This window comes from Mugil cephalus, chromosome 1, assembly GCF_022458985.1.
Source record: "Mugil cephalus isolate CIBA_MC_2020 chromosome 1, CIBA_Mcephalus_1.1, whole genome shotgun sequence".
In the NCBI taxonomy this organism is placed as follows: domain Eukaryota; kingdom Metazoa; phylum Chordata; class Actinopteri; order Mugiliformes; family Mugilidae; genus Mugil; species Mugil cephalus.
This window is the reverse complement of record NC_061770.1, coordinates 28,598,331-28,615,522: the sequence shown is the minus strand read 5'-3', so window position 1 is coordinate 28,615,522 and position 17,192 is coordinate 28,598,331. Positions and strand designations below refer to the sequence as shown.

The window sequence follows — 17,192 nt, the reverse complement described above, 5'->3', positions numbered from 1 at the left end:
TGAGACACAGACTTATTTCAGTATAATAATTTCTACGTTTTTACCCTTTGTTGCTCATTTGTATCAATGTTGTTCATTTTATTATTAATACAATATTATTCTAAATGAATTGTATCCAGTTCCACATTTCATCAACAACTCAAATAGTTTTCTTTCATAAAAACATTACAAGGTGTTATGATTTTTGGAGAATGTGACATGTTACAAAGCAGGAGTGATGGCAATTTGAAAAGAACCATTGATCCAAACGTTTGGATTTTCCAGTTCTTTCCACCTAACTTACTTCATGGAGTAAACTCCACGTTGTGTCTGGTCAGGCCCCATGGTGGAAAGTCCAGCAACCAAACTCTTTCTGATGAGCTCCCCGTTCTAGAGTTGTGGATTTCATTTGCAGACAAACAGCTGGAGCTCTTAGTCTAGGTCCACTCCTGGGACCAGTTTGCTTTGGGAGACGCTACTTTGCCTCCAACAACACTCTCAAGATGCTGATTATTCAGATGGAACTAGCCAGCTCCAACACATTTAGCCAAATCTTTGAAATTCTTCTCTTACAATGCTTAACTCATTAGAGCCTCAAGTCAGCAGTTGTCAGGCAAACGTGGATTTTGAATGAATTTCAGACTTGATTTGATGACTTGATGAAAGTTGAAAAATTAAAATCAGATGTGCATGTAACCCTGCTAACGTACCTGTAATGGTTGGGGACCAAACGTCAGCTTTGACTAGTGAGCTGAGTCTTGGACCAGTGTCTAGATACATGGAGGTAAATGCAGTGCTGAGTAATAGTCATGAAGAAAGACCTCAGACCCAGGGATGAGCCTATGTTTAAACTTGTATGGAAAAGTATATAAAAGAAATAATAGTCAGCGTCTCTGAAATGAAAACACATCAGTTCCTTCTTATGGAACAACTAACATGAGCATGAAACTCGTTTCGTAGTTTCAGTTTTGTCAGTCGGATCCTTTAAGTTTGAAATGTCTTGTAGTTAGAGTTTATTCAGGTTTCAGTAAGTGTCTTTTGCTCTTCTAATTGGACCCTAAACAAGTCAACATCAGGATGATTTTATGTCAAATAACCCCACAACTCTCTCTCTCTCATATATGATTGAAGCGATCAGATTTCCCAGTGGCTTGCCGTCTCCCTCATCAGAAATAAAATCCAGTTTCTGGTTTCCAGAATCCAAGGACGTAGCCTGCATAAGAACATGATAATATAAAACCCTTGTTGTTACAGTCATATCTCAAGGTGAATCTCCATCCTCTGAAAAACACAGTGAACACTGGATTTGTTACTTACTTACGTGAGAGCAATAGCTTCAACTCACATCATTTTCCATGTAAAATGAATTATTAAATGCTTTTAGCTTCTTAACCATGGATTTTTATGTGCGTTTTTTTAAATCATGAACTGAGATACAGTTCAATATGAAACCTCTGACACATTAAAATCAAAACTGTAAGTGTGTGTTTTTCTACCACAACCGCGATATGAAAAAGGTGGAACTTGCTTCCTGCCGCCTCCTCATTTCATGGTTCCACCAAAAACAATAAAATAAAGCTGACAGGCAAATAATGAACCAAATAACCTACAATAAGGACAGTGTGGTCAACCTTAAACTAGCAGGGAAATGATACAAGTACATGTTGAATTCAATTAAATTCTTCTCAATAAAATAAGGAAATTCTGTTTCTGCTGGGTTACATGCACATGTCAGAATCTGAGGTTGTGTTTTGTTGCTTCTGTTTGTCATTTTCTTTGTGTGTGTGTTATAGAAAGATCAGGACAGTAACACAGATGACTGGTGTAGTCAGACTGACCTGGGACCATTACTGAGGCAGATTTTGTAGAGTTGTACAAAACCTGAAAACCTACCACAGTGTCTGATTTACTTTGAACTGTGCGTCTGTGTTCAGAGGTTCCTCCAGAGGTCGTCTACTCTTCACTGAAGTAGTCCACCAGTCCACCCACTGAGCACTCAGCCCCTAAAGTATTTCTACACAGTACGTTTAAATCTCTCTAGATTAAACTAATAAAGCTCTGGATTTTATTGCTGTATTTACTGTATTTTTATTAAATCAACAATATGTAAATGTATTAAGTTGTTGATGCTTTTAACATTAAGTTTCTTTCATAGATATATATTTTTGTTATCTTTTATGTTCTCAGCAACTTAACTTTAAGTTTATTTGTGACGGTAGCAGTGGTCTGGTTTCTCTGCAGGATCAATAAACTTTGGTCTCATTTGTTGTCTTGTTGTTTTGTGGCTTTCACCAACATGTGGATAATTTGACTTGTTTCATTTTGGATACGACTGACTGATACACACATCTCTGCAGTGAAGAAAACAGATGCACAAAAACCGCAACTGCAGACAGAAACAGCTGGAACATCGTTTGGCTGTTGGCAACTCTGCAGAGAAGAGCTTTAGAAGATGTGTGTGTGTTTTAGATCATTAGTGATGTCACACTGAGACAGGGGGCGTGTTCATGACATCACTGTGACACCTGAACTCTTTGTGAGATGGAAACAGTGAAAATAAATCCTTGGATTTAGTTTAGTTTCCTTTCAGGGTGAGACTGCTTCACCTCACACAAACTGGATGAACAGGTGTGAAAGGTCTTTGTATTACGTCAGCAGAAGGTGTCTGGAGTTACTAATGGCTGTAATAACTAAAGAATAAGAATTTCAGGTCAAACCAGACTCAAAATAAACCAAAACCTTGACAATGAAGAAACTAAGGCAGATGCTTTGGACATCTGAAGAGATGCTGTGTTGCTAAGGTGGACTGACAGCATGGAGCAACAGGACGTGGGCAGGAAAGGAAAGAGAGAAGTGTCTGATCAGGGAGGTTCTCGCTGGCTTCCTCTGGCCGTCTCCCCACAGTCCTTATAGCTGGAGGTTGGTGTTTCACTCAGTGCACTTACATGCACGCAAAAAACTTTAGTGGACAACATGTGTGCACATGCTCCATACACGCACATGAAAAAAATAATTATTGCCTTAATCGGACTCTAACAGGAGAACATAAGTGCATGTAAACACGTTACTCTGATTAAAGTTGGAGTTCTCATTATCTGATTGAGACGCCCAGATAATGTGATTGGAAATCGTTTTTCTCTGCCATGTATACACTTAATCGCTCTACTCACAGGATAAAGCCTGTGTTCATGCTCCACAACCACTGCACTGGCATGTGACCCCGGAACAAAACATCCAAGAAAGCCGGTCGCAGAAGAAGGACGAGGTAAACGGAGCCGGCAGAAGAACCGTCTGAGGGATAAGGCATCTATCTGCACCAGAAGTAACGCAAACATTATGTACGAGATTTAAAAAAATTTACTATTGTTTGAAATTCTGGTCTCCCGCATGAATGACTCTTGTTTATTATATGACACAATGGGTCAATCAGAAAGGAGGCCAATATTAACATGGTATTAACCCACTGAACAGACACATATCACCACCTACTGTAGAGGAGGGGAACATGTTCCCGTCGTCCAGGTCCAGGTCCAGGATGTAACGTCTCCTCTGATGCTGAAGAGTCAGTTTGATCAGGTTGTTGATCTTTGATCATTGATCAGTGAAGGATCTGATGGACGATGGATGAAGAGAGGAGGACGCTCTGTCAGCTCCTGGTCCTGGTCTGAAGACTCTTTAAGGATCAGGGTTGATCAACATGTTGTCCTCGTTGCTCTTAGACTATAGATCAGGAAAGCTGAGCTCCAAACATTTGTCCCTATCAGCTGAACTCTTTCTTCTTCTTTCATATAACTCTCTGTGGATGTCCACTGTGTCCAGATGATTTCATTGCTCCCTCACATCTTCCACTCCGTCTGGATCTCTCCCTGCTTCCATCTGAATGTGGATCCTGGAGAAATCATCAGCTGCTTCTCTGCTGAGAAGAATCACCTTCATCACCTCAATAGACTTTAACTCTTTAAGACTGATTCTTCCTCTACTGGTTCATTGTTTTTTAGTCCGAGTGTGAGGAGCTGGTGTGTTTCTACGGTGCAGCCTCTAGGTGGTGCTGTTGTTTCACACACAGACAAAGTCGTTACCAGCACAATTCTAAACAAGGGAAGCAAATACTTGTTGAATACAGAATACAATATTGTAACTTGTTTAAAATAAAATGGATTAAAAAAAAAAACTATCATTGCGCCTCATTTACGAACCGTGCGCACGCACGTTTGCCGCACAAATCTGTGATTCATTAACATCTTCTGACCTAAATTTTTCCTACTCCGCGAACAATAACATAGCATCAATCCCATAACATCAATATACAGAAAAGCAGCTCATCCACCAGGTCTCTGAACTGAGGACAGGGAGCCCTGGACCCTAGACCCTGTCATGTGTAGACTGGATGTTTGTGTGTCAACATAAAGGAAACATTTACTGTGTCAAAGTGTGTTTGCTCATTTACTCATTTTTACCGTAGGGCGAAGCCAAAAAGTGAAGAAGAAACGCAACACTCCAACAGATACATTAATGGAGGTATTACAGCGAAACAGTCAAATTAACGCGGTTCAAATATAACAAATGTTAACGTAACACATGTTATCATTTGGATGAGTTCGGCGTAATGGATTAGGAAGAAGTGTGGACGCAGGGCGTAGTTTGCCCATGCCTGCGCTGGATGCTGCCCTCGAGTATTTGTGTTTCTTTTTTCTACGAATAAATTCTACAAACTCTTCCCTCACATCCTCCGCACTCTGCTAATAACACCTGATATTAACCCCTTACATCTGTGTGTCATGGGGTTCATTCACAAGGGACAAACACACTGTGTTTCACTCACATTTCCATCCTGTTGTCTCTGCTTCTTTCCCTCTCACTCCACTGAGCCATTTATAACAGATGATAAACATAGATTTCTGATTCTATTTATACCGGGGAAGAAATTACCAACGACCCGTTAGTATTTTTTTTTTTAACAAAGCTCCACCTTTGCCGATGAGCACATTATTGAATAATGTAATGGTTTCATCCTTAGTCTAAACGGGTGAATAGTTCAGCGACATCTCAACTTTGCGCTCTAGCATCTGTCCAGACTTTGAATTATAGCACATCCTTCATGATTAAGTGACAAGAGGTAGAAAAAAAAACGCAAATCAAACCAAAGCCTCGTAAAAGTAAAAAGTCACCCCTCTATCACAGAGATGTCGCTTCGCACTGGATTCGTTGTATCAGAGGACCTCTGGTTTAGATTTACGGTATGTGGTAGATTTGCGGTGTAATTTTTACTTTACAAATCACGGACATGGACAGTTCGCACGGGATTAAGATCACAGACGATCTCCGTGATTATTAGAAATTACCGGAGGTTTCCAGGTAAAACTAATCCTGTGCAAATAGAGCAATACCTGTCTGCTCTATGGTGACTGTTGAGACCAGTAAAACTGAACCGTGTTCCTTTAAGGGAGATTTGACCTGATAAAGACTGAAATTTAAGAGAAGAAAAGATAAGACAGGGACGAATGAAATGATCTCAGACCAGACTGAATATACCGATGAATCAATGTCCTCGGTTCACCTCAAGTCACGTGATTTACTAGAACCGCTGCAGCAGAACAGACGCATGCGCACTCTTCTCCAAGTGTAGTTTGTGTGGACGTGTTTCATTTGTGATTCTGTTTTGTTTTGCTTAAGATTTATTTGAACAAGTGCACATAGAAAACAATAAGACAGTTGTTTTTTGTACAACATTATCACAACAAAGAATAATATAAATGCACAAAAAACACTCCAGAGGGACGACAACAACAGAAAGTACATGATTTAATTAATAACTTTGGTTCGTGCTGTCAGATATTTAAGAGATGAATAGTTTGATATATGCTGTTAATTCTAGGAAATCTGGCTATTTTTTGTTTAAAAGAAAAAATCGTGAGTTGTTTTTTGTTTGTTTTTTTCAAACTATGAATCTAAACGATATATTTCTCCAACATAAAACCAAACCAGAATAATCAATAATATACGGTGAGGTCTCCTCCAGAGACGTTTTGTATCCTCACATGACCAAAATAAGTGAGTTTCTACAGGGATCCCCACAACATGAAGGTCAGTGTGTGTTTTCAGCCTTCGTATTTAAAGATTAATCGGGTCAGATCTGTGGAAGGAGAGCGTGTTGACTGTAAGGTTAAACAAATGGCTAAACAAACTTATGGGGAAATAGCCAAACTTTATTCCAAGAAATATTCCCAAAAAAGGTGGACCAGAAGGATAAAACAAAGTGTATCATCATGTCTTGTTGAAATAGTGGTGAATGATTTAGTTTTAGTAGAACCTGAAAATTAAGTTTTTCCAATTCTCTTCTTACATTCTTCTCACAGTGCAGTGTATTCACTGTTTCCTTTCTTTTAAAAGGGCAGTGACTCCTATGGGCAGCATCAAAACCAACAGAAAAATCTGATGTAACAGGAATTTTATAATGTTGAAAGAATGCAGCAAAGTTATACAGCTGATTGTGTTGGCTGAATAACTAACTTAGTAGCAGAATATTGTTTTCAGCCCAATGTTGGAGAAAAAAGGATTTGTTCTGATACAATATATATATATATGTTATTCCAATAAATATACACGTCACATTCTCTTAAGAACAATGAACTTGATCAGTGGTATATACATTTATCAGAGTTATTGTGAGAATGGTTCAGGATCTCATTATCAGTGACACCCAGAATTTCTTTTTACTTAAATTCTGCAGAGACGCATTTCTTAATGATTTGATTACCGCCCACCCTGCCTCCCCCTTCTTCACTCCACCTCCAGGGTTTATAGAGCGACAGCGAGCGGCTGGAAGAGACGTGCCTTCATCAGAGTCAGAGACCTCTGGGTTTTTAAACTCCTACTGAGTGTAATCTAGCCAGGTTGATAGATTTAGTCAGAAACAGATCAGTGAGGATCAACAGAGGAGGAAGAAGACAACATGTCTACTGGAACATCTGCGTCATTCTGGTTGACTTTACTAAGCGTCATCCTGTCTGTCTCTGGAGGTGAGTTCAAACTAAAACTCTAAACTAAAATGTTCAGGAGACAACGTAGAGTCTGACTGGATCTATAATATCTGATCAACCACATGTTAGAGGAGACAGTTTATAAGGAGCTGCAACATTATTAGTTGTAATTTTCCTGAATCTCTACCCTGATATTTCCTCCAATTCTCTTCCATATGTTGTTTTGTCGTTTACTTCACACCTGGGCTCTGTTTCAGAAAACCGATGCTGTTGAAAAACTCAGACTCTGCTAACCCTGAAATGACACTGGGTTTTCTCAAAGGGAGGTTAATCATCCCAGAGAGAGCGATTTAATTCCAGCCCGTTTCAGAAACAGAGGTCATTTAAACTTGGAGTTGGTTACCGTGGTAACTGAGTGTTTGTCTCTGGAAAAAAGTAGAAAACGTATTTACAAATGTGTGTTCCTATCCGCAAATGTGTAACCAGATCCATAATTGTGTAAAATAAATTTGCAAACGTGTATGTGGTGGCACGAGCAACAGGCAGATAGCGGAGCAAAACCGAAAGGAGAAATATTTATGGGAGGAGTACTTAGGACTGTTGTCCGACAACGCCACCTCGGGACATTCACCCAAGGAAATAGATTAAACCGTTAGCCATAAGGCAGCCAGGTCCCTCATATTAATGTGGCATGGACACGTGGTTCTATTTAAAAATACATTTTATTTAGAAACCAACTCATCTTCTTAGAACATCCAACCAGACATACCAGGAAGGGGAAGTCCCATCAGGGCTGAGGCCTACCATTGGTGATGAGGGGATGTCAGTGCTAAATGAGGACCCCAGGGAAGGAGCACCCGGATCACCTGTGCAAATCACAAACACAAGGTACAGGAAGGACAACTCAGGGGTGCTGATATACAGACACACACAGAAATAGAACCGTCACCAGGGACACCAGGACCACCACCTTCAGCTCTTAGCACCCGAGAGGACAAAATAAAACCATCAGTGGAATTCGAATCTCAGAAAAAAAGAACAGAAAAGAATAACCAACCATGAATATCCCAACCTATGAATAGACAGCAAATAAATGGAAAACAAGGGAATCATTACCAGCTGTCAGTTTAGGTAAACCAAATTAACATAGACAACATAAGTAAATGACATAGCCAAAACAATAACTCAAGAGAAAAAAAAATAAACTACCTGAACAAACAAACGAAACAAAACAATTACTCAGTTAAACAGTAAATCAATATGACAAAAAAAAAACAAAAAAAAACATACATCTGAAATTCGACCCCACAGTCCATTCAAGCAGGGTTGATAAAAGAGTCCGAGTGAGACCCTGCTGACCACAACGCGCACAGTATTAGTGCCACTGACTAGTATACGGTGGCGTTTACAGCCGGGCATGCAGCCTGAATGGCGATCAGCTGCTAAAGCACGGCCCAAGGAGCAGCGCCGACAGCCACAGGTTCCACAGACCTCGAACCACAAGCAAGAGAAGGGCCGACCTCCACACTACCCTTTTACACCACAGCTAAATTATGATTGGCTGATTAAGCCACACACCCCGGAACTGGGCAGGGCTCCGAGATGGAGAGCAAGATGGAGACAAGAGCTCACACTGCCACACGCACATTGACTGATATGGTTTATCAGGCCTCTAGATTGGATGCGTTCTTACACGTGACTTTTGCTAAACTCCTGCCACGGAAGATCCACAAATGCGTGTGTAGACGTTGCTATGTAGCTCCGTACTACCAGGGGCGCAAACGCCACTGTACCTGGTCTGGTCGAATACAGTTTATGGCTGGGACGAATATTCCAGGGTGAAACTGCCTTTAGCTGTCGGACAAACTCCACCTAGAAAGGCACCACTCAGACTTTTTTAATAACATAATAATGTACCAATATCATTTTCTTCAGCTTTTTATTATTGAATATAACTGCGAAAATGTATACTCTCTCCGTCTCTATGTCTGTCTCTCTCTTTTTCGCCACCGTTTGTTTTTTAACTTAATGGTTAGAATTATGAGTATGTGGCCAGATGGTCTACAAGGAAGGCAAGATGATCAGAACTGATGGGCTCAACTTACCAGAGGGCAACACAGGCGACATCCAAGTTAGCTTCGAGTACCTTGGTATTCCACAGGTTAATGGAAACCACAAGGAGGCCACAAGGAAGTCAACCACAACCAAATACCTAAAGGAAACTAAGGCATGTCCTGAAAAGTCAGCTGAATGGTAAGAACAAGATCCAAGCCATCAACAGGTATGCTCTACCAGTCATCAGTTACCCCACTGGGATCCTAAGCTGGCCAAAGGAGGAAATAGAAGCCACAGATATCGAGACAAGAAATGTCCTTACCATGGACAAAGGGTTTCACCCCAAGTCCAACACCCTGACACTGTACGCTTAGCAGAAAGAGGGAGGCCGAGGACTAGTGAGCATCAAGACCACGGTCTAGGATGAAGACCAGAGAGGGGCCGCTGCCCACTGCTCCAACTGTACACATTACTGTGTATGAATAAATGGATGGGTTAAACAGCAGGACATAATTTCCCCTCAGGGATCAATATAGCATATCAAAAAAATAAATAAAAAAATAAAAAAAAATCCAAGAGACCCAAGGTGCAGACTGTGCAAAGCTGCCCCTTAGACAGTCCTGTCATAGTAGCAGGGTGTAAGATTCTAGCTAGATCAGTGTACATGGAAAAGCACAACCAAGTAACTGGGATAGTGTACGAGAACATCTGCACCCAGTATGGAATAGAAGCACCCAAGTCCAAATGGGCCACACCACAAAAGGTGGTTGAGAAGAACAGGATTAAGGTTCTGTGGGACTTCAGCTTCCAGACTGACAAACAGGTCCTGACAAACCAACCGGACATAGTGGAGAAGGACAAAGAGTGGTGATAGAGGCAATTCCAGCTGATGCCAACATCGGAAAGAAACATGACAAGGTTGAAAAGTAGCAAGGAACCTGGAACGGATGTGGAAGGTTAAAGCGAGCATGGTCCCTGTGGTGGCAGGAGCAGGAGTAGGTACTAGGAGCTGAAGACCATAGTTCTAGGTACAGATAATATACTGCACAGGATCCTCAACCTCACAGAGGACCTGAGCTGGAGGATGACACAGATACCAACCCATGAGAGTGAGAGAGATGTTTTACATATATTCATTTCCACAAAATGCACTAATACAAACCATCATAGTTGATAAATAACTGTAAGCTATAGTCTGTTAACTTTGTGTACACTCTCAATAATGTTATATCTTCTTCCACTAAATATATAACATTGTGTGTGGTATATGCCAGAACTTTAACAAAATAAACTGAAGAAAGCTAATGGAATTAGTGATTACCTTTCACCATGTGTGTTAGAAAGGAAGCAAGGAACTCTGGAAAAGAAGAAAGTCAAGGTCTCCCCTTTAACATCATTTGAGAATTGAAAAAATCCTTAACTGAAAAAAAAATACGATCTTCATTTGGAGCAGCAGCAGGCAGGATGACAAGAAATTATTCTAACCATCAAGTTAAATATACAAATATGTGGAAGGAGAGAGACAGAGAGAGATTTTGTGACAGTTATATCCAATAATAAAAAGCTAAATAAAATGATATTGGTATGTTATTACATCATTGGCTCAGTTATTACATTGGCAAAGATTTTTTTAACCAGGCCAATGATGTAAAAAAAAAAAAACAGCCAATACAGTAATAAGTCATTGCGTCATCAGCCAAAAGTTATTACATTATTGGTTCAGGACTTTTAATATGTTACTGGCTTCTACAACATCTCTCAGAGAAAAGACATTAAATGAATCCTATTGTTTCATCTGAACCCTCCCAGCTCGTCTGACTGTGAGTCCCAGCAGCTCTCAGGTCTTTAGAGGAGACTTTGTGTCTCTGAGCTGTGAGGAGGACGACAGCTCTGCTGGATGGACTCTGAGGAGAAACACCACCACAGGACAGAGGACTCAGTGTGGAACTGACTGGGGAAAAGCAGCTGGTTCTTCCTGTAACATCAGCTACATCTTCCCATTGGACAGTGGAGTTTACTGGTGTGAGTCCAGAGAGGGAGCAACCAGTAACAGCATCAACCTCACTGTCTCTGGTAAGCTCAGACTGTGGAGTTAGTATTGATGAAGCTGTGTGGAAATGGATGAAATGCTGTAGTTTGTCTCTGTGTTGAGGTGGACCAGTGATCCTGCAGAGTCCTGTCCTCCCTGTGATGGAGGGAGATGACGTCACTCTGACCTGTAAAACAAAGACCACTCCCTCCATCCTCTCAGCTACTTTCTATAAAGATGGCTCCTTGATCAGGACTGAGTCTACAGGTCACATGACCATTCACAATGTTACCAGGTCTGATGAAGGCCTCTACAGGTGTTACATCATCAGTCATGGAGAGTCTCCATCCAGCTGGATCACTGTCACAGGTGAAGAGGTCAGAGATGATTCTTCAGCAGCTTTCAACATTCACAATGAGACAATCAGTTCATTGTTTTTTATTTTATTGTTGATGTTTTCGCTGACAACATACACTCACCAGCCACTTTATTAGGTACGCCTTGCTAGTAAAAGGTTGGTCCCCCTTTTGCCTTCAGAACTGCCTTAGTTGTTGGTGTCATACTTTCAACGAGGTGTTGGGAACATTCTGCTGAGATTTTGGTCCATATTGACATGACAGCATCACACAGTTGATATCTGATCACATCTATGATGAGAATCTCCCGTTCCACCACATCCCAAAGGTGCTCTATTGGATTGAGATCTGGTGACTGTGGAGGCCATTGGAATACAGTGAACTGTCATGTTCCAGAAACCAGTTTCAGATGACATGAGTTTCGTGCCAATATCCCCCCCACCATTACACCACCACCACCATCCTGAACTGTTGATACAAGCCAGGATGTATCCATGCTTTCATGTTGTTTACTTCAAATTCTGACCCTGCCATCCAAATACCTACATGCCTACATGCATTTATTTGCAGCAATTGACTGAGCATCTATTTGTGTTAAGCAATTGAACAGGTACCTAATAAAGTGGCCAGTTAGTGTATGTCATACATCATAATGTAACATCATAAATAATGAGCATTAAACAGTTAAAAGGATGTGCGGGAACAATCAAAAAGCCCACCCGTCTATTATTGTATTAACTTTGCTTCTTTCTAGAGAAACCACCTACATCCTCCTGATTCCTTTCCTCCTGGTTCTGATGTGTTCGTAGGAAACCTGCTCCATCACTGATGGAAGAGAAGACCAGAGAGTGACAGACGTACATCTACAGGTCAAAGGTCAGAAACAAACCTCAACATGTGAGGTGTTCTGTAGCAGAATGTTCATTGATCAATGATTAATGCCACAAGATATGACAGAACCAGTATTAACCCTGTCAAGACTCAAGGGGCGGCTGTGGCTGTGGCTGTGGCTGTGGCAGAGCGGGTTGTCCATGAACTGAAGGGTTAGCGGTTCAACCCCTGATCAATATAGTATATCAAAAAAAATCAAAAAAAATCCAAGAAACCCAAGGTGCAGACTGTGCAAAGCTGCCCCTTAGACAGTCCTGTCATAGTAGCAGGGTGTAAGATGCTAGCTAGATCAGTGTACATGGAAAAGCACAACCAAGTAACTGGGATAGTGTACGAGAACATCTGCACCCAGTATGGAATAGAAGCACCCAAGTCCAAATGGGCCACACCACAAAAGGTGGTTGAGAAGAACAGGATCAAGGTTCTGTGGGACTTCAGCTTCAGACTGACAAACAGGTCCTGACAAACCAACGGACATAGTGGAGAAGGACAAAGAGTGGTGATAGAGGCAATTCCAGCTGATGTCAACATCGGAAAGAAACATGACAAGGTTGAAAAGTAGCAAGGAACCTGGAACGGATGTGGAAGGTTAAAGCGAGCATGGTCCCTGTGGTGGCAGGAGCAGGAGTAGGTACTAGGAGCTGAAGACCATAGTTCTAGGTACAGATAATATACTGCACAGGATCCTCAACCTCACAGAGGACCTGAGCTGGAGGATGACACAGATACCAACCCATGAGAGTGAGAGGGATGTTTACATATATTCATTTCCACAAAATGCACTAATACAAACCATCATAGTTGATAAATAACTGTAAGCTATAGTCTGTTAACTTTGTGTACACTCTCAATAATGTTATATCTTCTTCCACTAAATATATAACATTGTGTGTGGTATATGCCAGAACTTTAACAAAATAAACTGAAGAAAGCTAATGGAATTAGTGATTACCTTTCACCATGTGTGTTAGAAAGGAAGCAAGGAAATCTGGAAAAGAAGAAAGCCAAGGTCTTCTCTTTAACATCATTTGAGAATTCAAAAAATCTTTAACTGAAAAAAAAAATACGATCTTCATCTGGAGCAGCAGCAGCAGGCAGGATGACAAGAAATTATTCTAACCATCAAGTTAAATATACAAATATGTGGAAGGAGAGAGACAGAGAGAGATTTTGTGACAGTTATATCCAATAATAAAAAGTTAAATAAAATGATATTGGTATGTTATTACATCATTGGCTCAGTTATTACTTTTGCAAAGATTTTTTTAACCAGGCCAATAATGTAAAAAAAAAAAAAACAGCCAATACAGTGATAAGTCATTGCGTCATCAGCCAAAAGTTATTACATTATTGGTTCAGGACTTTTAATATGTTATTGGCTTCTACAACATCTCTCAGAGAAAAGACATTAAATGAATCCTATTGTTTCATCTGAACCCTCCCAGCTCGTCTGACTGTGAGTCCCAGCAGCTCTCAGGTCTTTAAAGGAGACATTGTGTCTCTGAGCTGTGAGGAGGACGACAGCTCTGCTGGATGGACTCTGAGGAGAAACACCACCAGAGGACAGAGGACTCAGTGTGGAGCTGGGTGGGGAAAACCAGCTGGTTCTTCCTGTGACATCAGCTACATCTTCCCATCAGACAGTGGAGTTTACTGGTGTGAGTCCAGAGAGGGAGCAACCAGTAACAGCATCAACCTCACTGTCTCTGGTAAGCTCAGACCGTGGAGTTAGTATTGATGAAGCTGTGTGGAAATGGATGAAATGCTGTAGTTTGTCTCTGTGTTGAGGTGGACCAGTGATCCTGCAGAGTCCTGTCCTCCCTGTGATGGAGGGAGATGACGTCACTCTGACCTGTAAAACAGAGACCACTCCCTCCATCCTCTCAGCTACTTTCTATAAAGATGGCTCCTTGATCAGGACTGAGTCTACAGGTCACATGACCATTCACAATGTTACCAGGTCTGATGAAGGCCTCTACAGGTGTTACATCATCAGTCATGGAGAGTCTCCATCCAGCTGGATCACTGTCACAGGTGAAGAGGTCAGAGATGATTCTTCAGCAGCTTTCAACATTCACAATGAGACAATCAGTTCATTCTTTTTTATTTTATTGTTGATGTTTTCACTGACAACATACACTCACCAGCCACTTTATTAGGTACGCCTTGCTAGTAAAAGGTTGGTCCCCCCTTTGCCTTCAGAACTGCCTTAGTTGTTGGTGTCATACTTTCAACAAGGTGTTGGGAACATTCTGCTGAGATTTTGGTCCATATTGACATGACAGCATCACACAGTTGATATCTGATCACATCTATGATGAGAATCTCCCGTTCCACCACATTCCAAAGGTTCCTCTATTGGATTGAGATCTGGTGACTGTGGAGGCCGTTGGAATACAGTGAACTGTCATGTTCCAGAAACCAGTTTCAGATGATATGAGTTTCGTGCCAATACCCCCCCACCATTACACCACCACCAACATCCTGAACTGTTGATACAAGCCAGGATGTATCCATGCTTTCATGTTGTTTACTTCAAATTCTGACCCTGCCATCCAAATACCTACATGCCTACATGCATTTATTTGCAGCAATTGACTGAGCATCTATTTGTGTTAAGCAATTGAACAGGTACCTAATAAAGTGGCCAGTTAGTGTATGTCATACATCATAATGTAACATCATAAATAATGAGCATTAAACAGTTAAAAGGATGTGCGGGAACAATCAAAAAGCCCACCCGTCTATTATTGTATTAACTTTGCTTCTTTCTAGAGAAACCACCTACATCCTCCTGATTCCTTTCCTCCTGGTTCTGATGTGTTCGTAGGAAACCTGAAGGTTAGACACAGACTTCTGGATTTATTTTATTGGCAGAATCATTTCTACCGTTGCTTAGTTATTTGTATCAACATTGTTCAGGAATATTTTAACAGTAATTATTAATTATTACTACTGACACAATAATTATTCTAAATGATTTTTACCTAGTTCCACGTTTCATCAACAACTCAAACTGTTTTCTTTGACTAAAACATTAAAAGGTGCATTTGTGGAGAATTAGACATGTTACAAAGCAGGAGTAATAGCAATTTGAAAAGAATCAGTGATCCAAACGTTTGGATTTTCCACTTCTTTCCAACAGTTCCTTCTCCCTCACCTGATCCACTTCTTTCCACCTAACTTACTTAAACTGAACTCCACTTACTTAAAGTAAACTCCATGTTGTTTGTTCAGACTGTGTCTGGCCCAGCCCCAAACTCTCGCTGAAGAGCTCCCTGTCCCACACCTGTCTTGATGTGGAGTTGTGAATTTCGTTTGGCAGAAAAAGTGCTGAAGCTTCTACTTAGCTGATTCATCAAGGTCTATGAATTGCCCTTAGTCTAGCTCCACTCCTGGGACCAGTTTGCCCTGGGAGATGCAACCAGGATCTTTTTCCTCCAACAACAAATCTCCCAGGATTACAGGGACACACAAACTTTGAAATGTCTGTATTCAGAGAGTGTCTTCAGGTTCCAGTAAGTGTCTTTTGCTCTTCCAGGTGCATCCTGTTTGTAACAAGTCAACATCAGGATGATGTTACTTCAAGTCCTACCACACCAGTGAACTTGTGCAAGGAAGAAAGATGAGTGATGGTCTCTCTCCGATGATTGAAGCTCGCCATCTCCCTGGTCAGGAAGAAAATCCAATTTCCAGAATCCAAGGAAGTTTCCAATAGAATCAAAAGCAGGAATCACTACATTTCAATCATGAACTGAGATAAAATCAATATGAAACCTCTTACACTTTAAAATCAGGATTAAAGTCATAGTTTTTATCTTCACTTCATTTTGTAAACTCTCAATGAACCTGAAAATAACATTCAGCACCCTTGTTTTACAGGATTCTAATGATGTTAAATTAGCTCAAAATACCAAATTAATTACAAAATAAACAATACAGCTATGGTACACACACCAGCATGCAGCATTATGAAACAGACTTCTGCCATTAGCCACATTAGCTTAGCTGAAAATGACTCACCAAGAAAGTCCGTACATAATAAACCCACATCAACAGGCTTCGGGTCGGATCGTTTCCAGTATCACTCCTGAACACTTTAAATGGTTACAACCAACAAGGATTTACTTCTTGTTTCTACTTGTCTGCATGTGTTTGTCTGGCTGCTCCAGTGTGTGTTTTACTACCACAACTGCTACGTGAAAAAAACTCCTGACTGTGTGGTTCCACCAATAACAATAAAATAAACCTGACAGGCACTCAAATGAATGTTTTGTTGTCGTGTTGTTGTGCTGATACACACCTCTCTGTAGAGTTGGAAACAGATGCACAAAGACTTGCAGGCAGAAATAGCTGGAACATCTTTTGGCTGTTGGCAACTTTGCAGAGAAGAGCTTTAGATCTGTTACTTTATTAATCCCAAGGGAAATTAGTTTTCGTTACAGCGGCTCCTACTCAAAGTATACCAGTGATCAGAACAAAGAGTAATGTCAGCAATAATGATATGTAAGAACAGGTAAGTTCCAAGTTGTTGCTGTGTAGTAGCACTGAGTGTGGGGTATTGCACAGCAGGAAAAATATTGCACATGATTTTTCCAGAGTCCAATAAATATATAAAGAAAATCTGTACTAGTATATGAAGTGAACATAAGTGTGTGTGTCCAGGTGTTGCTGAAGGCCGAGTGTAGGATTGACTGTTGAGGTAAGATCATCATGACGCCTCTTTGTGAGAGGAGGAAATAAATCCTGAGTTTTAGTTTAGTTTCCTTTCAGAGTGAGACTGCTGCACCTCACACACACTGGACACAAAATGTCAATCTGGTTTCTCTGGTCCCTGCAGATATTTTTTGTTTGTGTGTCCTCTCAGTTTCCCAGCATGCCCTGGCAGGTGTATGAGGGGGC

At 40.9% G+C, this 17,192-nt stretch overlaps 1 protein-coding gene and 1 long non-coding RNA gene across 5 annotated transcripts; one reads left to right on the top strand and one right to left on the bottom strand.

The window, feature by feature from the left end:
- Nucleotides 1-1,495: 1,495 nt before the first annotated feature.
- LOC125010451 lies at nucleotides 1,496-2,965 on the bottom strand. The gene is made up of 2 exons (XR_007113076.1): nucleotides 2,606-2,965; nucleotides 1,496-2,562 (listed from the first exon to the last, which is right to left on the bottom strand). It is a non-coding gene; the product is annotated as an uncharacterized LOC125010451 (long non-coding RNA).
- Nucleotides 2,966-6,808: 3,843 nt separating this feature from the next.
- LOC125009323 (sialoadhesin-like) lies at nucleotides 6,809-16,555 on the top strand. 4 transcript variants are annotated; one of them, XM_047587207.1, is made up of 8 exons: nucleotides 6,809-6,998; nucleotides 10,824-11,087; nucleotides 11,167-11,420; nucleotides 12,209-12,275; nucleotides 13,736-13,999; nucleotides 14,079-14,324; nucleotides 15,121-15,131; nucleotides 15,832-16,555. In XM_047587207.1, exons 1-8 carry the CDS (start codon nucleotides 6,932-6,934, stop codon nucleotides 15,865-15,867), a joined length of 1,209 nt encoding a protein of 402 aa, XP_047443163.1. In that variant the 5' UTR covers nucleotides 6,809-6,931; the 3' UTR covers nucleotides 15,868-16,555. The 4 variants fall into 4 exon arrangements, with proteins under 4 accessions (XP_047443163.1, XP_047443172.1, XP_047443181.1 ...); XM_047587216.1 differs by having other exon boundaries at nucleotides 15,066-15,131; XM_047587225.1 differs by having other exon boundaries at nucleotides 14,079-14,332.
- Nucleotides 16,556-17,192: the final 637 nt, after the last annotated feature.

Excerpts from the sequence above, each read along its gene's own strand:
- LOC125009323 (XM_047587200.1), top strand. The coding sequence starts at position 6,932 with ATGTCTACTGGAACATCTGCGTCATTCTGGTTGACTTTACTAAGCGTC. Across the intron at positions 11,088-11,166 it reads CATCAACCTCACTGTCTCTG|GTGGACCAGTGATCCTGCAG; the intron begins GTAAGCTCAGAC and ends CTCTGTGTTGAG. Across the intron at positions 14,333-15,065 it reads TCACTGTCACAGGTGAAGAG|AGAAACCACCTACATCCTCC; the intron begins GTCAGAGATGAT and ends GCTTCTTTCTAG.